Source organism: Sinohyriopsis cumingii, unplaced genomic scaffold (assembly GCF_028554795.1).
Source record: "Sinohyriopsis cumingii isolate HCF-2022 unplaced genomic scaffold, ASM2855479v2 utg000913l, whole genome shotgun sequence".
Classification (NCBI taxonomy): Eukaryota; Metazoa; Mollusca; class Bivalvia; order Unionida; family Unionidae; genus Sinohyriopsis; species Sinohyriopsis cumingii.
The window spans coordinates 4,724,983-4,752,088 of record NW_028315943.1 but is presented as its reverse complement, the minus strand read 5'-3'; the positions used below and the strand labels follow the sequence as shown (position 1 = coordinate 4,752,088).

General features: G+C 35.6%; 1 protein-coding gene across 1 annotated transcript in view; it reads left to right on the top strand.

Moving 5' to 3' along the window:
- The first annotated feature begins 3,078 nt into the window (after positions 1-3,078).
- The window catches only part of LOC149773079 (baculoviral IAP repeat-containing protein 8-like), a 30,012-nt gene continuing 5,984 nt past the window's right edge, over positions 3,079-27,106 (top strand). Inside the window, exons 1-6 of the mRNA XM_089946873.1 lie at positions 3,079-3,479; positions 20,395-20,940; positions 21,544-21,729; positions 22,046-22,224; positions 23,506-23,584; positions 26,428-26,535. Coding sequence (XP_089802999.1) covers positions 20,556-20,940; positions 21,544-21,729; positions 22,046-22,224; positions 23,506-23,584; positions 26,428-26,535 — 937 coding nt within the window. The 5' untranslated portion in view covers positions 3,079-3,479; positions 20,395-20,555. The remainder of the gene's footprint in view (positions 3,480-20,394; positions 20,941-21,543; positions 21,730-22,045; positions 22,225-23,505; positions 23,585-26,427; positions 26,536-27,106) is intronic.

The window sequence follows — 27,106 nt, the reverse complement described above, 5'->3', positions numbered from 1 at the left end:
CTAGGATAAAAAGTCACAATTCTTATTTTTTATTGGAGTTATAAAAAAGACGTAGGTCAGCAAGTCACGATATGACTTATGTAATTGTGTAGTCTTCTTACTACCTGAATTAGGACCATGATTTTCACACTCACTTTCCTATATCCTTTATTTAACGATTGCTAATATTCAATTTGTTTAATAGTTTTCCGTAATACATGTCTAGTATACATGTAGCCATCATAATTTTTTTTTTCAACCACCCATGTTTTTGGTGATAATCTTCATTCTATAACGATTTATTTGTCCAATGAAATCTAGGTTTTATACACTAATACGTGTTTACCTGCAAAAATATTGTCAAAAACACCCTTTCTTGTGTACAATATAGGTTGATAAAGGGTGACTAGACATTTACTTCCAGCATGCATATCCTGTAATCTGCTTTATAGGGTAGTTAAAGAAACAGACCATGCCGCTAATTGCTATGTTCTTTTCATTATCACCACTTTACAGTATAGCACACCTGTTGTAAGAAGCAAACCAAGCTATCAATAACTTAATTATTGTCAAAGATACCACCCCATCCTGCCTAACAATACGTCTCCCAGTTATGTGTAAAAAAAAATCATCAGTATTAACGTTACCATTTTATAGCATTACAAGTTTCCAAGTGTGACATTCTGTCCTGTATGTTTTTGTGATTTTTTGTCCTGTGAATTTCTATCTGTTTACCGATTTATCGGACTAAGTTAGGACATTAAACAGTGATCACACCTGAACTATGTTTTTGCATTTGTTTGTAGAATTGTTCCAGCGCCAACACTGCAATATTTGCAGAACGTGGGTTGTATTTGTGCGAGTATACATGTACTTATCTTTAATCTTTTGGGCCGTTATGAACTTATGACTGGCGTAGTTCCCGAATGACGTCCTCAGCCGCCATTGTTGTGGTATGCTGGCAGATTTTCCATTGAGTTTATTCGGTGTTTGGAAGTTGAAATAAATTACATTTAATCTCAAGATATCGTTACAAAAGATACATACATAAATAGAACGCAAATCAGGCTTCCTGTTAGTATATATATATATATATATATATATATATATATATATATATATATATATATATATATAACTTCATTTTGCTTGACTATGCCTTGTTCAGACTTGTCATTGTTGGTGATTGCATAGAGGGAAAACTCCCAAGTTGCCCATAGTCCAGGTAAAATGGTCAGAATATCGTCTGCAAGTGAGTGACCTTATCTGGAAGCATCTATATGGTCACTACGGTACTTTGTATCCAAATCGTATGACCAACCTTGAACCAGTTTATTTTGGGCTTTTGATGATTAAGTTTTATGCAACTTCTCTCGAATTAGAATCATAGTGTTTCTATGAGTCATGAGGTAGACCAGCGGCCACGAAATAGCCCAGGGGCTCGCGTGAAGTAACATAAACAGCGGCACACTGTGAAGAATAGGCCAAATCCCAGTACCCTTTATACCTGGCTGACGTGGTGACTTTCAAACTTCTTCTTGTTGGTGGTAATGTAGGGTTTAACGCCATTTTTCATCACAGTATAGGCTATTAATGGCGGCCAGTATTAATAGTGGAGGAAGAACCAGGGAAAACACCGACCCACGAGAAGCAAGCTTTCTGACATACCCACATTCGCCGAATCCGAGACTCGAACCCACCCCGACAGAGGTGAGATGGCAGTGATCCGTAACGATGAGCGCTTTCAACCACTCTGCCATTCGTGGTCACTTTAAACTTGTTACAGTTGTTTGTAACAATGGCAATGGCGGTCGAAAACAAAGGAGATAACAGTTTTCTGCTGACCATCTATATCCTATCATATCTACACCTAAATAATAATAATAATAATAATAATTGCTGGTGTTGTTTATCTTCTTTTCATCTTCCTTATCCTCATCGAATACCAAATCTGTTTTATGTTACCTCCAGAATGTCAGTTTTAGTGTTAGGATTTAATAAAAGTATACAATGTAAAATTTTATATCATTTTAAGCTTAAATAACCTCAAGTTTTCATGAAACACACGTGCAAGTTCAAGTCACTGATTAGTTTCACTAAAGCTTTTGTTCAAATATGGTGTACTCTATTGTGATATCGAGAGTTTTGACATTCACTGGCTTTACTGGTGAACTTAGTTAGCATCGATACTTTATGAGGAAAGAATAACTATAAAATTATAAATGTCATGGTCACAGCACTAGTTGAAAATTTGATGTCCGATGTCGAGTGGTTGGATTGTATCTTCTGCATTATACGGTGGTTGTTGAAATTTGAATGTAATATGCCGCGAGTTTAAATTTAACATGTTGAATCACATTGATTGTGCTTAAAGTTCCATTTCGTATGTTGAGTGTTTAGATTGTATCTGTTGAATGACACAGCGGTGGTTGCACATTTTATTGTGATTGTCAGAATAGCTATATTTATGTGGTGAAATTATGTGTTGGTATTTAAAGTAACATTACACACTGTCCACTTTAACAATTTAAAACAATATCGTGTATTAAGATACATCATTCGTGTATTCAATTATTAGGCGCCATTACATTTTATGTATTTTACAGTTTGAAAGTTACTATTCACATGTCGAGAATAACTATGAATTTCTTCGCTAGAGGTCGCTCTCGTGATCGGACCGCGTTATTTTTAAACAAGAAGCTGCTTCTCGTTGCTGTGAAATTCAGCAGACGAAATCAGAATACTTGCCCTATGAAATAGAACTTTCATCACAAAAAGCTGCATCTAACGTGTGAATCAGGGATTCTGGACATAAGATTTTTAAATTTCAACCACCGCTGTGGAATTCAAAATATACACTGTAAAACATCGACATAGGAAAAAGGACTTTAAACCACAACTGTATAATTCAAGATATAAAATCTAAAATCTCGATCGAGAAAATGTAACAACGTTAATTACATGCAATTTGATCGAACACGTGATATTGCATTTCTCGACATACGACATCGAAGTTTTAACTACCTTTCTGACCGCTCCTGTGGTCTAGTGATTAGAGCTTCCGGCTCGGAAGCGGGAGGTCGTGTCATGCGAAAGACTTACAAAAAAGATACTAACAGCTGCCTCGCTTGGCCTCAGCATTAAGAGGTTAGTGTTACGACTGGTCAGGAGAATGTGCTACGTGTCTGCGGCATGATGCCCCAGTGCTAGACATTGCTATAAACTGCAAGACTGCAGACATCGTAGCGATATGACTGAATTTTTTTTTAAAATCCACGTTAAAAATCCTGATCACATAGACACACACATACATTCATTGGATCAGCTTTTGTCCGCTACGGCGCCTGAGAAAACGGATAAATGCAAGGTGTCTATTTTTAGGGTTTAAAAATCCCAGTAGATGAAATGTATGTGACTTTGAGCTTATTTTGGGCAGTCTTGGTGCCATGATAAAATCCTGTACAAAGGAGTTCTTAGTGCTAATCAGACTGGTCATTGAGGTAAGCGTAGAAATGAAACAATATTCATCACCTTATGCTGTCATATCTAAATCTGCACACTGCCGCGTAAGATGAAAATCGAAATACTAGGTACTACGTTGCAAATGGAATAATTGCGTTATATCTCGTCTGCTTACGGGTATATTATAAATAGAATTTTGCATCGTCCTGTATGTTTTCGATCCAGGGACGTCATGGGGGGGGGGGGCAGGAGCACCCCACCCCCAAATTTGCATGTGCTGTAACATTACTGCAGTCTATATACGAAAATTAACAAGCCCGTCAAGTTTTGCTCCCTCACTCATAAAATATAAATTGAAATGACGTCCCTGCTATTACTATCTCTCTAATGTGTTATTCAGCCTTAGGGGCCATCCATAAATGACGTCACGCGATTTTGGCCGATTTTTTACCCCTACCCTCCCTCGTCACACATTTTTTAAACACATTCCTTCCCCTCGTCACACATCGTCACAAATGTGTGACCCCCTCCCCCCATGTGCGTGACGTCATTTATGGACAGTCCCTTAGCCTTGATATTTGGATGAATCCAGTTTTGCCCCCATCAACTTTTACCCCCCCCCCCATAAAGTTGAAATGACGTTCCTGTTTCGATCGATTGATCGAGAGAGAGAGAGAGAGCATTATTCATGTATTCATCTAGCTTAAGGTTTTATTGTATAGTTTTTGAATTTTTATTTTAGAATACATGTAATTGCAAACGTTTACACACACCTGGTGTCTACCATTGTTAAAGACATTATGTAGGGATAACAGGCCAAATTTAAAATTTCATCTCAGGTTAATGAATATGTAACCCAATCTATACTTTTATTTGATTCATTTTTCATGATATAATTGCCTATATGTAGGGTTTGCTACTGGTGGTGTGGTATTCATAGGACACAGCATTTGTATGAGAAAATATGAACAAGATTTTCGGATGGAATACTGCACGACCTTTGGAGTGCAGTAAATCCATCCGATAAAACGAGTTCACATTTCCCCATACAAATGCAGTAACATTTTTATTATATGCTCATTTTCTTATCCTACATAATGCTTAATTATATTAACAAAATACACCACAAGAAAAAAAAGTATCTGAATGTATGCCGTATTCCAAACTAAATACACAAGTGCAGATTCATCATTACACAACAACAACATTATTACTGCGTACATAACTCCGCCCAGATAAATTTGAACTTAGTCGCGCGCTACACATACCTTTTGAAAGAACAGGCGACATCTTTAAAAGTGAAATTTGGAGTCATATTATGAACGAATGCGCACTGCAACAACTTCTCCATTTGATCTGGAATGAATAGATTTTGGTATTTTTGTTGGTTCTACGAAATTTCGTGATTATGGACTGCATTTATATGTGACAATTCCACATGAGATACATCGGATTGAAGAAGGAAGGGAGAAGCGTGTTGACATCTGCAGATGTGTTTCTGTTTCTGTTTCTGTCATTGAATGTTTGGAATCATAATGTGGGAAAACATGAAGTCTTTCAATTATCAAGAAGAAAAAAACCGTATGGATGTAATGCATATTTCATTTTGAGTGCGGTAAGGAGGATGTAATTGCACTATATTCGGAATTACAGTACAATTTCGAAATGTATATTTAAGATTGAGAACCTATGCTATGGCTGATGTAATTCGTACTTGCAGAACTAAGAAAGTACATTTTGAGGAAATTCAGGATATAAAATTGTAAGTATATTTTTTGCCATTCCTATTACCAGCTGAATAATAATAATAATAATAATAATGAGAACTTTGTATAGCGCCTAATCTTTAGAAGCTCTAAGCGCTTTACAACATTAGACAACACCTATAAGATAAGAAACATAATAATATTATTACAAAAACAAACAACATGAAATTAGAAAAACATTAAAAAATAAAAAACATGCTGATAATATTTCAGGTAGGAAGCATTATTAGGTCTTTAAGTTTGTTCTTGCAGTCGAAATAAGTGAGTTTTGAGAGCCCTCTTGAACGTGATCACTGTGTCTTCGTGTCTAAATTCAGTGGGCAATTCATTCCACGTTGCTGGGCCCTGGTATGCAAAAGAACGCTGTCCATATGACTTTGTTTTTATAGTGGGAATAATGAGTATACGATTGTCAGAAGAGGAGCGTAAGTATCTTGCTGTTGTTTACACATGGGTGAGGTCAGATAGATATGTTGGACTAGAGTCCGACAGTGAAATGTAGCACAGAGAACACATTTTGTGTTTGATTCTGGATCGAATGGATAGCCAGTTTAGGCTACATCAGCGGGGAGATGTGCTCTGATCGTGGTACTCTAAGTATGATCCGAGCAGCTGTGTTTTGAACTTTTTGAAGTTTCTGGAGTAGATATTGAGATGAACCAGACAGAACTGAGTTACAATAGTCCAGTCTTGAAAGTACTAATGAACACACAAGTGTTTTAGTGGCATCAACTGAAAGATATCTGCGAATTGAGCTGATGCCTCTCAGCTCAAGATATGCATCCTTGCATATGTTCATGACATGTTGGTGCAATGTGAGAGTACTGTCCAGAATAACACCTAGGTTTCGTACTGATTGTGTGAATTTAATGTTGGCGTTGCTGATATTTATTGTTTGAGGTAAAGGATGTGAACGAGAAAGTATTTGTGTTGTGATCAGAATGGCCTCAGTTTTATCATCATTCATCTGCAGCTTGTTACAAGTCATCCATGATTTCACATCAGAAATGCACCTCTCTACACCTTGGATGATAGCATCAACTTCAGTTGGGTGGCTAGATGTGTATATTTGGGTGTCATCAGCGTACAATTGGTGAGATACTGGATGATGATCTATGACACTTGAGAGCGACTGAGTGTACAGAATGTAGAGAACAGGTCCAAGAACAGACCCCATAGGTTCAAGTCCTACTTGGTCAACAGGACAAAAATTGTATCTGCAAATGGAATACACTCCAGCCCAGTTGATCTATGTTGTGGTGTCACTTCCTCTCCCGACACAGACATTAGAAATCATTGCAGTATAGCGATTTAACAAGCACCAGCCCCCATAAATCTAATTAATTTTTCTTTGGCCCAGATTAATGTGTTCTTCATTGATCGAGAGAAATTTGCATCCTAACACTATATGTAGTACTAAGAATACCATGTGAAGAATTTTTAATTCTAAAACATTACTTAACAAACTAAACCCACATTAGGTATGTAAGTGGACGTCTTCCAAAGTCACATTATACTCCGAAGTCAGAAGAAAATACTTTTACATTTAACAAACATCATCATCTGTGTCTAATTTTTTTACTGGATCATTAAATGCGTGGTTTGGGATAACAACGAAACAATTCACGATACTTGGCATCCACGCAAATTAGTGAAACCGCAGTAAATGCCTGACGTAAAAATACTACTTTTGTAGCTATAGTATATTGAATATTTATTCGTTCACATTGACTTTTCAGTTGAGTATGATTCGTTGTTTTCAGCAACTTTCTCTTTGGATGTATTTTTGAGCAAACGTCACACATGTAGTTCCGGGATTCATTTCTTAAAATAGAACTGAGAAATTTAACGCTTATATACTCTCATACTTCATTGTTTACTTTCTGTTTGAACCTTACCATCTTGGGGTACATTTTGAAGTCTTGAAGTTAGACTCTTTCTTCTAAATTAGTAAGTACATAAGTTACGATACGTAGCCATTTTTAAAAAAATTAAAATAAGTACTTTTCCAACGGAGATTTAAGATATTCAAGTTACCAATATGCTGATGCTAGTTAATGCAGTTGATGCAGTGGATGATGTAGATAGAAGATGCAGTTGATAATGTAGATAGAAGATGCAGTTGATGATGTAGATAGAGGATGCAGTTGGTGATCAGTTTAGTTAATGCAGTTTATGATGAGATTACTTAATGAAGTGGATGATGAGGTTAGATAATGCGGTGGACGATGAGGTTAGATAATGCGGTAGATGATGAGGTTAGATAATGCGGTGGACGATGAGGTTAGTTAATGAAGTTTTGAGAATTGTTTAACTTTCCTTTAGCAAGGAACATGCTTGTTGATTACAGGTATTGATTACAATGATTTAGACAATCTTACCAGTGTCCCTTCTTTATAACTTAAGCTTTTTAATTCAGATGTTAATCGAACCTGGGTCATATAGTAACTGGCTTTAGATGTACATCATTTATATTTCCATTATCAGTTTTCTAATACATCTATTAAAATTTCAAAGCAACTTTCATTCTCTAAGATATAACCAAATCCATCTTTTAAAACAATGATATAGTTGGACCACTCTTCTGCTACCTCCCCATACTCTACATGATGTTATTTATTATAGCACAAGGACGTGGCCAATGTGTTTTATGGAATGTGTACTTTGTTAACTGCCCAAAGGTACTGGATAGTATCTGAATCATTTATAATTACCATAGACATTCATAGAGTTTAGCTAAGACTCATAATATATAGCAATAACTGTTATCTTCGCTCATTTATTTAAAATGGGCGAGGTTATGTCTTTATTTCCATTTGTCTTTCCATCCACCAAACCATCGATTAATAATGTAGAGAAGATGCAGACACAATTTTGGGACATGCCTGGGGTGGGTGGGTGGGTGGGTGAACGCGTGAAGAAAGGGTTTTAAAACCTTAATATGACCTTGGACATGTTACCGGAAGAGATATAGTTGTTTAAAATCTGTTGAGGCTTATTTTATAAGTATTGTAGGTGGAGGTCCGAAAGTTGTTTATATCATCAAGACGAGGGCTATAAGGCATGTAATGGGTCTTTGGATTTTACTCTTTTATATTGGTCCTGCTGTGATAATGCCTCTGGGTCATATCATGGAAACTGTCGAGATTTCCAAAGTATAGTCATATTTAGGTCCGTAGAACACGAGGGGACGAAATTAGACGTACTCCCATGCCCACCATGGGTTATGCCCCTTGGGTACTGATAAGGTCATACAATGGAAACATTTGAGATCACCGCACTCAAACCGTATATAAATTTGAAGGACATTAGACTAAATCAGATATGTCCAGTGATACTTTGGGGACTGCGAGGGGAAGGGGATTTATTATTAGGTAATCACTTGGGAACTATTAAGACCCCTAGACTAAAACCATATATAGGTGAGAGAGGCATGAGAGGATTAAATTAAAAGTATAATCAATATAAATCCAAGACTGTGCCGCTGTAGTCGAGGACTTATTCCTGATACATAAAATGGAAAGTGTTTGGATCCCCATATTTCAATCATGTACATATTTATTGCGAATGAGGAGATAAATACAATTGTGCATCCAACACGCGCCCTGGTTCAGGCCTTAGGAGTGAAAGACTTGCACTTGGGTCATAAACTAGAAACCACGAAAATTCCCCCCTTCAATTCATTTATACACTAACTGGGTATGACGAGATAAATACATATTTACAGTGTTGCAACATTAGTGCCTGGGTCAGATAACTCACCTGCAAGCATTGGCAACTCATTGACCTACTTATAGTTTTCTTTTGTATATCACTTTGAAAAATTCATCATCATGGTTTGCAATGAGTAAGTCAAAGCTGTCAATGGTTCTTTGCGGACACAGTTCTTTCCTGCCTTCACAACTAACGAGTAATACTGTCTTGGGCCCTTTGCGGACACAGTTCTTTCCTGCTTTCAGAACTAACGAGTAATACTGTCTTGGGTCCTTTGCAGACACAGTTCTTTCCTGCTTTCACAACTAACGAGTAATACTGTCTTGGGGTCTTTGCAGACACAGTTCCCTTCTGCTTTCACAACTTACGAGTAATACTGTCTTGGGTCCTTTGCAGACACAGTTCTTTCCTGCTTTCAGAACTAACGAGTAATACTGTCTTGGGTCCTTTGCAGACACAGTTCTTTCCTGCTTTCGCAACTAACGAGTAATACTCTCTTGGGTCCTTTGCGGACACAGTTCTTTCCTGCTTTCACAACTAACGAGTAATACTGTCTTGGGTCCTTTGCAGACACAGTTCTTTCCTGCTTTCGCAACTAACGAGTAATACTCTCTTGGGTCCTTTGCGGACACAGTTCTTTCCTGCTTTCACAACTAACGAGTAATACTGTCTTGGGGTCTTTGCAGACACAGTTCCCTTCTGCTTTCACAACTTACGAGTAATACTGTCTTGGGTCCTTTGCAGACACAGTTCTTTCCTGCTTTCAGAACTAACGAGTAATACTGTCTTGGGTCCTTTGCAGACACAGTTCTTTCCTGCTTTCGCAACTAACGAGTAATACTGTCTTGGGTCCTTTGCGAACACAGTTCTTTCCTGCTTTCAGAACTAACGAGTAATACTGTCTTGGATCCTTTGCGGACACAGTTCTTTCCCGCTTTCACAACTAACGAGTAATACTGTCTTGGGGTCTTTGCAGACACAGTTCCCTTCTGCTTTCGCAACTTACGAGTAATACTGTCTTGGGTCCTTTGCAGACACAGTTCTTTCCTGCTTTCACAACTAACGAGTAATACTGTCTTGGGTCCTTTGCAGACACAGTTCTTTCCTGCTTTCACAACTAACGAGTAATACTGTCTTGGGTCCTTTGCAGACACAGTTCTTTCCTGCTTTCGCAACTAACGAGTAATATTGTCTTGGGTCCTTTGCAGACACAGTTCTTTCCTGCTTTCACAACTAACGAGTAATACTGTCTTGGGTCCTTTGCAGACACAGTTCTTTCCTACTTTCGCAACTAATGAGTAATACTGTCTTGGGTCCTTTGCAGACACAGTTCTTTCATGCTTTCGCAACTAACGAGTAATACTGTCTTGGGTCCTTTGCAGACACAGTTCTTTCATGCTTTCAGAACTAACGAGTAATACTGTCTTGGGTCCTTTGCAGACACAGTTCTTTCCTGCTTTCGCAACTAACGAGTAATACTGTCTTGGGTCCTTTGCAGACACAGTTCTTTCCTGCTTTCGCAACTAACGAGTAATACTGTCTTGGGTCCTTTGCGGACACAGTTCTTTCCTGCTTTCAGAACTAACGAGTAATACTGTCTTGGATCCTTTGCAGACACAGTTCTTTCATGCTTTCACAACTAACGAGTAATACTGTCTTGGGTCCTTTGTAGACACAGTTCTTTCATGCTTTCGCAACTAACGAGTAATACTGTCTTGGGTCCTTTGCGGACACAGTTCTTTCCTGCTTTCACAACTAACGAGTAATACTGTCTTGGGTCCTTTGCAGACACAGTTCTTTCCTGCTTTCACAACTAACGAGTAATACTGTCTTGGGTCCTTTGCAGACACAGTTCTTTCCTGCTTTCGCAACTAACGAGTAATATTGTCTTGGGTCCTTTGCAGACACAGTTCTTTCCTGCTTTCACAACTAACGAGTAATACTGTCTTGGGTCCTTTGCAGACACAGTTCTTTCCTACTTTCGCAACTAATGAGTAATACTGTCTTGGGTCCTTTGCAGACACAGTTCTTTCATGCTTTCGCAACTAACGAGTAATACTGTCTTGGGTCCTTTGCAGACACAGTTCTTTCATGCTTTCAGAACTAACGAGTAATACTGTCTTGGGTCCTTTGCAGACACAGTTCTTTCATGCTTTCAGAACTAACGAGTAATACTGTCTTGGGTCCTTTGCAGACACAGTTCTTTCATGCTTTCGCAACTAACGAGTAATACTGTCTTGGGTCCTTTGCAGACACAGTTCTTTCCCGTTTTCGCAACTAACGAGTAATACTGTCTTGGGTCCTTTGCAGACACAGTTCCCTTCTGCTTTAATAACTAATGAATCAAAGCTATATATGGTCCTTGGCCAACACAGTTTCGTTCAACTTTCACAACTAATGAATCGAAACAGTCTAGGGCCCTTGAACTTTCACGCTAAATGAGTCAAAACTGTCATGGGTCCTTTGCACTTTAACACTAAATGAGTGAAAGCTGGCATGGGTCCTTTGAACTTTCACACTAAATCAGTCAAAGCTGTCATGGGTCCTTTGCTAGTACATTTTACTTCAGATTTTAATATATTTAGTGTATTTATTTTAGAGATAACGATATGTTTATTTTTAACAAAATTGCACCAAGAAAAAATAACTAATTGTATTTCAAAAACAATTCAAACAGGCATTTACTACATGTATTAGATTTTTGTGCAGCTTTTGCTGCCAGGTTAACCCTGTTTGTAAATTTCTGGAATATAATTTTCAAGGAATGAACAGGTGGAACTTGATAGGTAAATTAATACTTTTTTTTCAGTTTCAGCAAGGAATGTTTGGATGTTTCAAAAACTTATTACACTTGGTTGGAGAGAATAATGTTATTTCATAAGAAATGATCCGAGTTTTGTTGTCCCTAGCATTTCCAAGAATTACTCTTGGCAAATCAAGAATAACTTTTATGGATTTCGTAATATTATTTTTACTTAAGATAAATTAAAACATATAATAAATTGTATATTTGTGGCTGATAATTTTGCTTCTATTAGACAGCTATCGTAATTAAAATATGTAGTTTTTGTTAGATCCTTTTGCGCTGTATTCACCGATAAAATTATCCTAATATGTTGAAAATAGTATACATGTCGGCTTTTAATCCATATATGCCATCAAATAAATATATATGTCTCATTGGTTGATTGTTTAGAGAGAGAGAGAGAGAGGGAGAGAGAGACTGTGTAAACTTTTATTCTATTACACACCGAGACAACCGCAAGATCACATTACACATCAAACGACCCGCTTTATCTGTTAATCTAGATTAGCTACTCAAAGCCTTGCGGCGCTAATCTCGGTGACTTTATTACTAGACGTTACAATATTTTCATACTATAGCACAAACACTATTACTACATAAATTAACCTAAAACATCAAAAGGTGCATTCACTTGAAGTCTACGTGTTATTTGTACCTCCGACTACATGTTGAGGCGTCACACAAACTTATTTAGCGAAGGTAAAATATATTGGTAGACGAGCTGTCCTACCCAAGGAAACATACGTACCTCCAAACCAGACCTTTAAACGTGATTTTCATCCTTTTACAATGAGGACAAGCTTAATTTCACAACTTTTCTACATTTTCAATCAAACTAAAAACGTAAATGCAAAGTCAAATTTATGACAATTGATAGAGTATATATGAGTTTGGCTGGCCAGGATTAGGTGATAATGAATAGTGACGTTTTAGGGAAAAATATTTTAAAAATTATAATTGTTCTAACTGAAAAAATGCAAAAAAGGTTCCATTAATGGAATTTCAGTCCTTTACAGTCGTATGTTACTTGTTTAGGCTCGAATAAACAGTAACAAAAGAAAGAGTGAAAACAACAAGCGTTGAAAAATTTAACAAATAATTGATTTCCCTGGAAAAACTCTGCAAAAATGAAAAAATATAAACTTGCGGCTTTAAGAATCAAATCCAAAAATAATCCACTAATTAAAGTTTAGAAGTCCTAATAATGAAATGTACTATTGAATTCAAGCTCGAGTCCCGACGAAAACCCCAAGAGGGAAGGCGAGGACGTATAATTTAGTCAGAATAGAGCTGATGTGTATAGTCCTTTGTGAACTACAGAAAACAATTTTCCGGTGTTTGAATTCCGAATAAAATTTAAATAAATATCTTTGTCCAAGAATTCTGTATGAGCACTCAGATATTTCCAGGAATAAGAATTATCCTTTAGAATCCATATAATCTGAATAAAAATTAAAATGTAATTCCCAAACTGGTCACAAACAAACACTTTTCAGTGTAAAGAACAAGCCCCAACTGCCGAATTTCTCTATAAACAAAGGTTATACAGTAACTTGAAACGCAAAACAGATTCCCGGATGAGGGTCAACTCTCTAGAAATTTCGAGTAGTATTTACGTCTAAAAGCACGTAGTTCCCAGTATGACCGTGACAAAAATGGAGAAGCACAATCCAAATTCATTCAATCTGATTTAAACATCAAAATGTTTACATGTTTAGAACATGTTTTCAACGAACGTAAAATTACCTTTACTCGTATACAAAGAGAACGACATTGCCTTTGTATATCACTATCATTTGACAAATCAGAACGAATGACATGTTCTATGGACACAAAATTGAGAAACAACATCATTTCTCCACAGAGCATAACTTCAGGTATGGACACCTTGTTCACATTTTGAGGTGTGAAACACATACCTAGTCTCTTTTGTGCTGTACCCAATATCGTTTGCCAATGCGAACCGCTCACATATTCTTAATAGCTTAATCCACCCCAATATAATGGCTAAGAAAAGCACACCATCAGCAAATATGAAGATACTCATAAATAAGTCGCCGATGCTGCATCCAATAGAAAACCTATTCAAATTACGATTAAGGTCATTAATATATAATTTAACAGAACTAGGGAAAGAACACCTCCTTGCAGCACACCATTTCTCACACGGAAATAAATGGTAGTCATCTGACCCCACTTTACACAAAATTGTTGTTTTGTTGTGCCAGTTGAAAAAAACAACTTCCTATATACCATGAAACTTGTCTATCAAATAGATGTCTGAATACTGTCCAGTGCTTTATTCTGTCAGAATCTTTCTTAGTATCTAAGAACCACACACACACACACACACACACATACACACATACATATCACGACGCTGACCTTCGCCCTGTGTTACAACCGGATAGGAGGTAATTTTCGCGCATGCGCATTTTGCGTAGGGCAAACAACAATAAAAATAACCTATGAAATTTAATGATCGTAATAATTTTGTCAACGTTTTAATCGATTAGAAAATAAATTTGTCAATGAAGTATTGCTTTTAGTTGCATTTAGTCATGTCAAAAGTAAACACTGATACCACAACATACGCTTAAAAGTCTTAACATACCTCTAAGCTGTCGTTTATTATAAAGTATTCGCAAACGTCTTTAACACCGAACGTTATATAATAAGCGTTTTCTTACCTTTTCTTAAAAATTTCGATTGTATGTTTAAAACAGTGTCTTCTGCCTATATATACTATCATACAGGTTACATAATTTTTAATTCGTACTCTGTGGAGATTAAAATATTAATTCTGCCTACTGTTATCAAGCATTCTTCGATTGGAATCCAGGGATAGCACTTTCCGTTTTGTCTGGTGTATATTTATAATTCTCAATAATTAATTATATATACATTGCTTTCTTTCATTTGAATCCGGAGTGACGTGTAGATACACGAGAAGTCAGCATGCGAGTGTTTCTGCTATACCCGAGTGCATATAACACTGATTGAGTAACATCATTTATGGTCATGTGTGCTTAGTCGTGAGGGAATATGGGCACGTGTGTGCAGGCAAGGCGATCGGTGCCGTTTACCCGCGGACTTGGGTTCGAATCTCAGTAGAGTACAATTTAAAATTCTCTAACCTGTATGACAGTATTATTTGTATCAAAATATTAATTCTACTATTATCAAGCATTCTTCTACAGGAATCCAGTAATATCACTTTCTGTTCTGTCTGGTGTATATTTATAATTCTCTCTCTCTCTCTCTCTCTCTGTATATATATATATATATATATATATATATATATATATATATATATATATATATATATATATATATACATGTGTGTGTGTATTGCTTTGGTGGCCCAGTGTTTAAGCCTTGCCTTCACACATGAGTCTTAGGCAAGGCACTTCACATTAGCCACGTAAACCGGTATGTAAAGAAATCAATTTGTTACTAGGAACAATTCCCGTATTCCTTTGTATATCGATTATAAGTAGAGCGCGTATTCACGTTGAGTTATCAGGAGAATTAATGATTTTAAGAATGGAGCAGGACTAATGCCAATAACATTTGTAAAAGAAAAGAATGTATGCAACAACAACAAAAAAAAAAACCTGCTGGGAGTGATTAGTGAAATCGGTAACACAAACCAGCTTACGGTAACACAAACCAGCTTTTCTTGTAGAAGTTAAATTAAGCACAAATGTAATCATGTACTGATTTTATTTTATATCATGACCCTCGTATACTAGACGAGGTGATCGCTTACTAATAGAGGTTTGATAGTATAATGATTAAAATATGTAAATAATGAGAAAATACGTAAATAAAGTAAATAACTTGACATATTAAATAATTTTATTTCACTGTGTATATCTGTCTTAAATACATATATCACATTTTGAATTTCTCATTTATTCCTTTTATTTGTCATTGATCATCGTACTTGTCGAGTCCAATACTATACAACTTCTTGTAGTACGTATTTTTACTCTTTTCAGGCAAAGTTTGCATGTAATTGGTCATTTTAGTAGCTGTTTGAATTCATTTTTTTTTTCTGCCCTGCGAAAATGCGTCTGCGCGGAATTTCATTTCCTTTGCCAGTACGTTAAAAGTGAGTGATTTGATCTCTGCACAGTATTCTCGACCAGCAAAGGAAGAAGCAATACATAAGTAACACAGAGTTAAAGATGGAAGTGTTGATACCAGAGCAAACCATGAATGCCAATCCTAGGCCTCGGTCTACGAAGAGAAACAGGCTGGAGCCTTAAGGCTCAGGTAAAAAGAACAACGCTTTTACTAATGTGGGAAGCACACGAAACTCATTGGAGAGCTAACGCCCCAAGAGGAAGCAACAGAAGACCAGTAAATAATAGGAGAGAACCAAAACCCCTGAGTCCGCAGGTAACAGGTAGTACAGCTACAACTTTTCCAGTTATAATTCCTGCACCCATTAAATTGTCAACACTGGCTACTCAGCCCAGCATGGTTACGGGGGACCAACTAACTTCGCCTAATGAGACTAGAAGAAGTATTGGAGCTGCGTTAAAATCGTTAAGAATGGAGCAAACTGATGCACTTGCAAAGAAAAATCCAAAAGAAACAGCAACAACTTTTCCTAAAACAACTACACGGACATCACCACCAGTTGAAAAGCCAAAATCTACCACCAAAGAAACAATCATAACAACTACATCAACAAGCAGAGACAAAGCGGGAAAACAACAAAAAGAAAATTTAACAACAACCGCAACTGCAGTAATTACAGCAAAACCTGAATTACAACAGCAACAAACCACAATTAGCACAGTGGTACAACAGCAAATGACTACACCACAATCTAAACTTACCAGTTATGCAGCGGCAACTGACTCCTGTTCATTTACTAGTGACGAGGTTAGTAATATTCTTCAAATTATAGAGGAAGAAGAAATGGATCCTGACCGACAGAGAATTTGGACCTAGGATTAGAAAGTACGCTTGAGGATGAGAGAAAAGCTAACCATTTCATCAGTGCGGTTAAATACCTGGGATGGAGATCTCTGAAAACAAGCAAACCAAGGCAACACCAATGGCAGTTCGGAATCATGATCATAACTCGGTATTACCGGGATGCATATGAAAACCATCCACAAGCCTGTTTAATTGAGGCAGCAGAGCAACTCACTGATCTGTATGGGCTTGAAACATTCCCGCACAACACTATGAAGAACAACGTACTGCGGCTGACTTGTACGAAGATGAAGTATTCCGTAGTACATTCTAACCGCTGAAATTTAAACAGCCCTTTTTAAGGCTCTGTTCAAGTGCTTATTATCACAGAAGTTCCATTTTGGCTTGGAAACCCATTTCGACTAAACCAAGATACTAAGCTTGATCCTTTATTCACCGTTCTAAATTAAAAACCAATTGACTTAACATGGCTGTATAAAAAACAATTGGTCTCTTAGTCCTATTTATTTATCAATTCTAAATTGAAGAACATACGTGCACTGTGCACCTTCAGATTTAAATTGAAGTAACATGTAGGAAAAATTATAACTAAATTGCGTGGCTTTAATTACAAAGGTGGCTTACACAAAATTGGCAATAGGATTTACCCATTATGTAGACAACTGGGTATAATTTGATACTGATTATTATACTGTGTTAAAGGTACATTCCGGTTGGCGTTTGGTGTCTTCCTCCGGGTCCTTCTCCTCCCTGCCTATTCGGACATGAAAAGACTAGTGCGTGGTCAATTCCCACTCGTCCAAAATCAGGTGCCCCAAAGAGCGTGCATGCACGGAACTGGGGTGACGTGATCAGAATTGCACAATCAAACTCGACGTCTCATACTGCAGTAAACAGGCACTTCAACTGCAGGAGTGTGTGTTGGGTCCATTCCCACTTATGACAGTCCTTCATACAGGTCGATTGGGACTTTATTGTCTCACGACCTGTTGGCTGAATTAAAAAACACTCTTTGAGTGCATTAAATCGTTGGGGGCGGGGGATGATGCTTTTTTTTCACAGTCCCCCTTGAACAATTAATTAGTCCACCATTGCGGAATTTAAATCGTTGCGCATGCACTATGTGCGCAAGCGACGCTAATAAAATCTCGAGCTCAAATCTCATCATTATTGTATACACAGTATGTTTGATCTACTCTGAGCAAACGTCCTAACGAGACTTAAGACATTAAGATCTTAGATTAATAAAATTATTAGTTATATCAACACATTACTTATTTCGACTGCAAGAACAAACTTAAAGACCTAATAATGTTTCCTACCTTAAATATTATCAGCATTATTTGAAAAAAAATATTTTCTAATTTCATGGTGTTTGTTTTTGCAATCATATTATTATATGTTTTTTATCTTATAGGTGTTGTCCAATGTTGTAAAGCGCTTATAGCTTCTAAAGATGAGGCGCTATACAAAGTCCTCATTATTATTATTATTATTATTACCAATGAGATGATATTGCATATGGCTGACCAAGCTTGTTTTCAATTTAGTCTCCTTCCGATCCGATTTGTATCAAACATACTAATTAGGCTTATATTATCAAGATATCCAGTGTGTTTTATGATGAGTAGAATATGCTTATATATATTAATCAAACTGATCGCAGTCTCAAGACGTGTGCCGTGTAAACTGTTATAATGATACGTTGTGAGAGGACACTGGAATGTATCCTGTTCACCATTACTTCATTCAGGAAACATAATAAATCTGACAAAAGTGAACATGAGAAATGCCCGAACATTAATTATCCCAATCCCTTCTAGACCGCCAACAGTGGTAGCAGCAGCAGTTGCTGTAATTATAACGAAGCCCTATTTTGGCGAGGACATCAAAGGTGGCCAGTAGTTGTTGAGTTCAGTTTACTTTATTAAGAAACTAATATTTTTTTTTATTTTTTGGGTGTGTGTGGTTTTTTTGTTGTTGTTTAAGTGTAGTTTGTTGAACCTTTGGCATTCTGGACAAAAAGAAGATTGTTTGCATGAGTCAATTACAAACCGGGGGAAAAAAATCAGTGCTTTCCGAGCGTGGGAATATATTTAAAGTCCGTAAAATCCAACAATAACTTTAAGAAAAAAATGAAATTCGATCTCTGTGACACATAAAAGGCCATCCTTATGCCATTCTGCCGAAATCAATATCAGTGAAATGATTGAGTGATTGATTGATTACTTCGATTTACGTCGCATGCGCCCAAAAGGTCATATGCGACGGGTTTATTCCCGCACAGCGGGATGCTAAATGTTCATGGGAGAAGGAATTAGTACCACATACCCCAGGCGTTTATGTGCTCAAGGAGCACTGCTAATTTATCCGTCAGGTCGTAGGACTATATGTCCCTAACGAACTGAATGAAGGGCTTTCATGAGTGGGAATGGGCAAAACACACACTCATGTTAACAAAGAGTTGATTTCAGTCCGTTATTGACTGTACTAAGTGTCGACCCAAGCAGTCGTATATCAGTGAAAGAAGTCTGCACCGCAACATATATTAATCTCGATCTTCACTCGACCCCCCCCCCAATCGTTATAAACTGTAATACCGTCAATCATTTTTCAAAAAGCCTAGCGCTTCCATAATGGTCTTTATGTTGATTTGTCCACAGAATAAATAGAAGGTTATAAAACTAGTTAGATATTTTCGAATTTTTGCTGGGACCTTTATTTGTGTATTTGAATTTGAGAGTCCTTTTCTTTACATATAATCTCACTCTTTTATCTCCATCAACATACCAATTTTGTGATGCTGTGACTATGTTGTCTTAAAAATTAAGCAACAGAAAAGAGCGAAAACCAAAACAATGTAGTAAAATTCTAGAAATAATTTATTCGCCTGAATACAAAGTGAAAAGTTTAAAAACAACAATACAAAGTGAAAATTTAAAAACAACTTCCAGTATTGTGAATCAAATCCCAAAATTGTCCTATAAGTTCTGTGAATAGTAAAAGAAATTTATAAAATATTCTGACTGAATTACAGCGGTGTTCAGAATGAATTCCAATCTTGAATGTTCTGATATACCAATGGCCAGGAATAGTGTTGATGTGCTAATGGTCTTGATGTATCACAATAGTAGTACCAAACTGTCTGAAAATGAATTCACAATAATCCCAAAATAGTTCGGAAAGGTCCAATGAGCACTTTGTAATATCAGTTAATTAAATAACTAAAATCCTCAAAATAAAAAGTCAGAAAATAAAGTACGAATGGGTAATTGTAATATACTCAGGCTGAATATAAAAACCTAAGACACAAAAAGAGGACCAGGCTAATGGTCATACATTCATTTCTAGAACATTCTAAGTTGTCAACAAAACCAGATGTATTACTAAAAGTTCAGTAAATATCATGACAAACATCATGTACACATGGAATCCCGAGGGGAAAACCAGAACTCATATCCAAGAAAACATGTTTGCCTTCAAATAATTATAATCTTAAAACATAATCTACAATCATTGACAAAAATAGCTATGTAATATTTTGTTCTCAAAAAGAAAAACATTAGGTATGCCAAAACCCCTTACCTCAATTATGGACAAAGGTCAATCACACAATACAAATTCAGTATACAAAACTGTTCTAGTATTTGGCATGTAGTTGGATAATGAACTGAATTAATTGTACACTGATAACTTTTACTTTTTTTTCAGGTCCACTGGTTCAGTAAGCAAGATAAGCCTGATTAACCTTTTTCAATGCATCATTTTGTTTCATAGAAAAAGAGGATACTTATAACGAACATATAGTGTTGGAGTAATACCATAGTCGTGAACTTCTGTTGATTTGACTCTGACAGTCTGAGATCTGTATCATGGCCAGCTGTTCGGTCAATAACGGAACGACACATAGCCAGAAGACCTGTATAAGCTTACAAGCTTCGATTGCATACATGATCTCAGACCCAAGTGCACATGCTTTAAATCACTCCAATGAATTAGAAAGCCTTCATCAGCCAACTGGAAACATTCATGAACAAAGACATGAAATAAACACGCTAATTGATACTCAGCAACAAGAACAAATTATGGGCGAAAACAGAGAGGAACCACGTCCGTTTAAAAGCCCTGAAACTCAAAGACTGCGAAATTCCATAGAAAGACAGCAACAAATGGAAAATGAATCGACATCCTGTGATATCCCATCGGTTATACTGGAGGAACATCGAGCGGATTCCTTGCAGCATCAACAAGGCAACAGTAAATATCAGAAGCAATTTCCAAATGCATTAAAAATGTAAACAGAAGAAGAAAAAACCTATTGACAACCATGGCAACAGTTATTGGTTACATCTGTACAAAATGTATTGGTTGGTCCCATTCTTAAAATTGGTGTCCTTGCAAAGTGTAAAGGCATCAAATTCAAGGAAACTCTTAATAGGTTATATCAAAAATGGAACCTGCGAAACTTGAAGGAATACAAGTACAGGTGGAACTTGAAGTTGTTATATTTTAGACATAGTAAAGTGGTTTTTGCTTGGAAACCTTATAGCATTCGGTTACTTGTACTTTCATCTCAAGCATACATTGCTGTTAAGAAACGTGCATGACGGTTGGCTGTTAAAGTTCTAGTTGCAATGATATTCATTACTTACTTGAGATCTTGCAAACTAAATGCTATTAGATGCAAGTAATCGGTTAATTAATATATCATCTGTCTACTCTAAGGGTGCAGTGTATATTAATTTTATTGTAAATGTTGGATTGACAAGTTATTATTCTTCTTTGTCTAATTTATCCACAACACAAAAGCAGTTCTGTCTCACTGCAGTACTGTAGTAATAATTTTGTCTTTTCATGCAGGGTCCTTTACTCCATTACCCAACACAAACGATTTAATGTCAGATATGTTCCGCCTCCCGGCAGGATGCCGAATCAGAAGTCTACAGTACCAGCTTTTCAAAGACCGACTCAGAACTTTCACTAACTGGCCCCACCATCTTACCCAGACCCCGAGACAGTTAGCAGAGGCCGGATTCTACTCACTAGGTCAGTCTTAATAATAATAAAAATAAAAAAAATAAATAATAATAATAATAATATTGTTGTTATTATTATTATTATTACTATTATTATTATTTCCAAAACTTTCTGAACCTGGGAAATGATTAATTTGTTTAAAGTCTCCAAGCATCTGGAAAGTCTCCAAGCATCTGGTTCAGTACAAAATTTCTCTTTGAAGTGTGTGTGTGATCCCATAGTATTTAATTTATTTTACATACATTTATGGCATATTACATCCGATTTACAATTTAAGGGAATCAGTACTGGAGAATTTACATAAGCATAATCCTTTTTATTTCAGGAACTGCGGATGTTGTTAGATGTTTTGCTTGTGATGGAGGGTTAAAAAATTGGGAGCCGGAAGATGAGCCGTGGATCGAGCATGCGCGTTGGTTTTCTAGCTGTGATTACTTATTTCACGTGAAAGGTGCAGAATTTATTCAGCTTGTGCATTTGATGGATGAGGAATCCAATGATGAGGTATTAGATTAAAAAATAGTATTTATTAGTTGCACATTTTAGAATTTAATAATAATAATAATAATAATAATAATATTATTTGTATTTCTGGTAATATTTGTATTATTATAGTTGTTCCTGTTAATTGTTGTAGAATCATAGTTGTCATTGTCATCACTACCATCATCATCATCATCATCAAATTACATAATCTTTTTATCTCATCTTTGATGAGGAAAATTGATAGACAGCGATGCTAATTCATTTCAACTATGAATGCAATCTAATAACTCTGAAATTTCCAGTATGACTTTGATATAACTTGCCACACATAATGCTTGCTTTTGTTATTAAAGTGAATTCACACTACTGGGATAAAGGTGAGGTATGTCAAAAGTTACTACCCCTTATTTATATATTTTAATTTAATTAAATGAACACTAGCGGTGATGCATACTTTTTTCTTTGTATTGATCCTTTGCATAAGCAGACAGTTAATTTTCTTTCTAATCCAACATTGTACATGAGTCGAGCTTGTGTGCCTGTCCTTACCTTGTTTGTTATTGTCTTGGGTCATGGTTAGGAAAAGCACTTAGGTAACTATATGTATAAACACTTTCTAGGAATGAAAAAGGTGAATTCATTTGTGCACCAGGCATTGGTCTCCGGGTCTCACCCTACTTACTATTGATTGGTTCTTGGCTCATAACTGGGATCTGTTTTTAAAGAAACACTTACTTTGGCATTGCAATGTAAGTGAATTTGATTTATGTTTTAAATCAACATTGCTTCTTGGGTCTATCTATACACACTAGGGTGGTAAATTTTAAACCATTAAGCATATCCATATAATTTATTTATCATGGAAAGGCCAAATCATTTATGCTACCAGCATTGTTCTCTGGGTCTTAACAATACTCCTCAAGGTGGACTTGTATATGTGGCAAAAGTTTACAAACTTTAAGTTTTATAATAATGTTCTGAGCTTTAAAATAAAAGATGAATTCACCGATAGCAACCCCCTAAAAAGTGGAAAGATGCAGGCTGGAAAAGGGGAAAACATAGTTTTCCTCAGAACACATTTTTTGGTATGTATTTATTCTTGAAAATTATTTTTTTTAAATGCCAGCCTACCTGGCTTTAGTGATTTGTTTGTTGCGTTTTAGATTTTAATAATGAGAGTGACGAGTTTGCTGACAGCTTAAGACCATAATTGTTAAGCATATAATTTAGTGGAAATAAATCTGCTGGTGAATTGATTTTAGGAGTCTCATATGAAATCTCTAAAACAAATAATTTTAGGATGAAGACAATCCATCGATGAATAATAAGGACCAGCTGGTTGAGAATGTGCAGGCATTAGATTTGGATAACAATAAAGGTAAATATGTAAATTGCAGAGGAAAAATATGAATCAGGAAGAAATGCCTCAGCATGTGTTATGTATGCCTACATTATGTCTTTTATTTTTGGTGCATTAAAACTAATCTGAAGTCTTTTATTTTTCTAAAATCTTTAATTTTTGGGTGCATTAAAATTAAGCTAAATTAAAACCTGCTGATGATTTTGGGGTAATTTCCCATTGGATGGTAGTTGAGTCACATGAGTTTGGTTGTGACATATTATAAAATATGTCAGGTGAGAGGTATTGGGACATATATCAAGTAGGAAAATATTTTAATGTAGAGACATTGTTTGTATATAATGATCAATTAGTGAACACTTAATTAATTCCTGTTGCCTCTGTTCTTGTTTAAAATCAGTCTGCATATACGTTTAATGATATTTAAATATTGAGAGGACTTTTTTGTTTGAATTATTCCTTGGAGTTAGAAGTGCTTATTGACTCTCGATTAAAAAATTATTTTGGGATAACTGTGTGAATTAACCACTGAAAGGAGTTTTGGAAAATGCCATTGTGATACATCAAGACTGTTGACACTTCTGCATATTAAAAGATATTAGTACATCAGCACATTTGAGGATCTGGAAGTCATTAAGAACACTATTCTTTTGGATTTATTATAGAACATTTAAGAATATTTTAGATAAAGTTCACAACACTGTAAATTACTCTTAAATTTTCATTTTATAATTAAGAGAATTAAATTATTTGTTAAGTTTTAAACAACATTTTGGTTTTGCCTCTTTCTGTTACTCAGCTTTGACCATTAAGTCATAATACATGTATACATGCAACATTGAACCAACGCATACGTATAATAAAATCAATCAACCATCTGCACTTTTTTCATTTTTAGGTTCCTAAATAACCATTGGGAGATTGTCCTTTGAATTTTTTTTGCCTTTGAGACCTTCTGACCAGTTCATAAAGTTACTTGCACAATATCATCCTGCTTATTGGCTTCATTCTCTTGATTTCTGAATATAATAAGCAAAGCTGACTGGTGTGATTTCAGCGGTTCCTGAAAGGTTACTTACCGTGAACAGTATAGGCACATGGATAAAATGCATATGTTTCCATAAAATGTTACAAATCCAATAGAGAACATTGATACCAAATGTTGTGCTTATCTGTGTGGCTATCCTTAACAAGAGATGGATAATTTCAGTTAATATAATGTGTAATGAATGAAATGACACTAAATCTTGGTTAATAAATTGTGTAATCAGTGAATAAAATAACACCAGATCTCAATAACACGTGTAAACAAAGAATAAAATCACTAAATGTTGAGCGATAAAATTTGTAAACAATGAATGAAATCACACTAAATCTTGGTTAATAAAATTAGTAAACAATAGGTACAATTACACTAAATCTTGGTAAATGAAATTCTGTAAAAACAAGAATAAAATCACACTTTATCTCTGTCAATCAAAGATGCAAACAGTGAATAAAATCACTATATCTTTGTTAATAAAAGATGCAAACAGTGAATAAAATCACACTATATGTCAATAAAAGATGCGAACAGTGAACAAAATCAGATTAAATCCTGGTTAATAGACTATGTAAGCAATAGTTAAAATCACACTAAATAATGGTTAATAAAATGTGCAAACAATTAAAAAGCAAATCACACTAAAAATAGGTTAATAAGATTAGTAAACATTGAATAGAATCCCAATAAATCTGTTAAAAAAGTGTGTAAACACTGAATAATATGACACAAAATTTATGCAAGCAAAAAAATAGATGAGAATTATTTTTTTTTATACCTTTCTTAAATTGTCATGGCAAGAAACCCCAGAATTGTTTTCAACTAAACTTTGCTGCCTTTCTTATAACTCTCTTGAGTCTCAGGTACTAGGTAGGTTCTAAACACTGTCTTCACTCAAAATTGTATTTGCTGGAATCCAAAAAAACTTGGACTGTCCAAGCTGTATAATTATACTGTACACTGACTCAGGGCTCACACAGTTTTTGGGACCTTTAAAATGCTTAGTGTCAACAGGGATATTTTATGGATTTAGCTTAGTGTGGAAAACAAGAAAACGTAACAGATTCTTTTACAGTCATGGTATAAATATTCATTCATAAACTTGAACAAAGAATAAAAACGTACCCAGTCCAAAAATTTTAATGCTCTTATTATGTTATAAATTAAGCTTATTTCCCAGATGTCAGCGTTTGGCATGATTAAACCATTTCGTTTTTGGATAATCTTATTGTTGAAATACACATACATGTACACACAAAATTACTTTTAGGTGTCCCACTTCATTTATTTTCTCCACTTTGGTTTCATGGAAGGGCGGAAGCAACATGAAAATGTCTTAGCATATGAATTTACCATTGTCTCAAATAGACCCAAAAAAAATAACACACACACACACAAACGATACTCACGATACAATATCAGAGGAAAGACACAAGGTAGGTGTTCAAATCAGTCAAATTTGAACCAGGACTGATGCGAATCCTTGTAATTTCATTTTAGAGATCATAGCCTGTGTACTGAACTTTTAAAAGTGACCATTGAATGCAAAACCTGTTTTATCCTTTCACACTTTCTGGATCCAATTATTCTGTTTTATGTGCACAGGGTTCAAGGTATTTTAGCCAAAAAGGTCTATATCATCCTAGAAATGAAAGATGCTGCATTTCTGAACTGCATTTCTGAACAGAAGTTAAAATATAGGATTGAGTTTCACCATGACATTGACTGTAATTGGGATAACAGATGTTCCTCACAATCATCATTAATTGGGATAACAGATGTTCCTCACAATCATCATTAATCAATACTCTCATTTAAGGTGATATTGAACCTAGTGTGCTTGATGCAGACTGTGCCCAGAGTGTCATTCAGACTGGTTTCTCTGAAATCTCCGTACTCAGAGCCATCAACGATCTTTTGAAGGAAGGTAAGGTTAACGCACATTCCTACATTGGCATGAAAAGACATGTGCACATGCCATTTTTAATCTTAAAAATCACCATAACACAAAAAAGGAATTCTAATTTAGAAATTCATATTCAAAAGATAGATAGACTGTTAGATAAATAGATTTAACTTTAGCCTCATCGAAATTGCTTCCTCTCTCACTCATGTACCATGAAACAACTTATCCCAATAAAAAAAAAATAATAATTAATAATGCAACATGATCATTTTTCATATTGATTCTGTTCCTACCTAAGTTTGATTATATTTTTTGTTCAAAATCTGAACTGAGAGGGGTGCTTCCAAATGATGGGGTAAAATGGAAATAACCAACTTCACATAGTGTACTGTTTATTTACAAGTTTAAAATGCACATTATATATATATATATATATATATATATATATATATATATATATATATATATATATATATATATATATATATATATATATATATATATATATAATAAACTGACTGTGAACAGTGCAAAACTAGTATCTAGCTAGCCTAAATGCTTTTGACTCTTAATGAGTCTTTTTCAAAGGCAA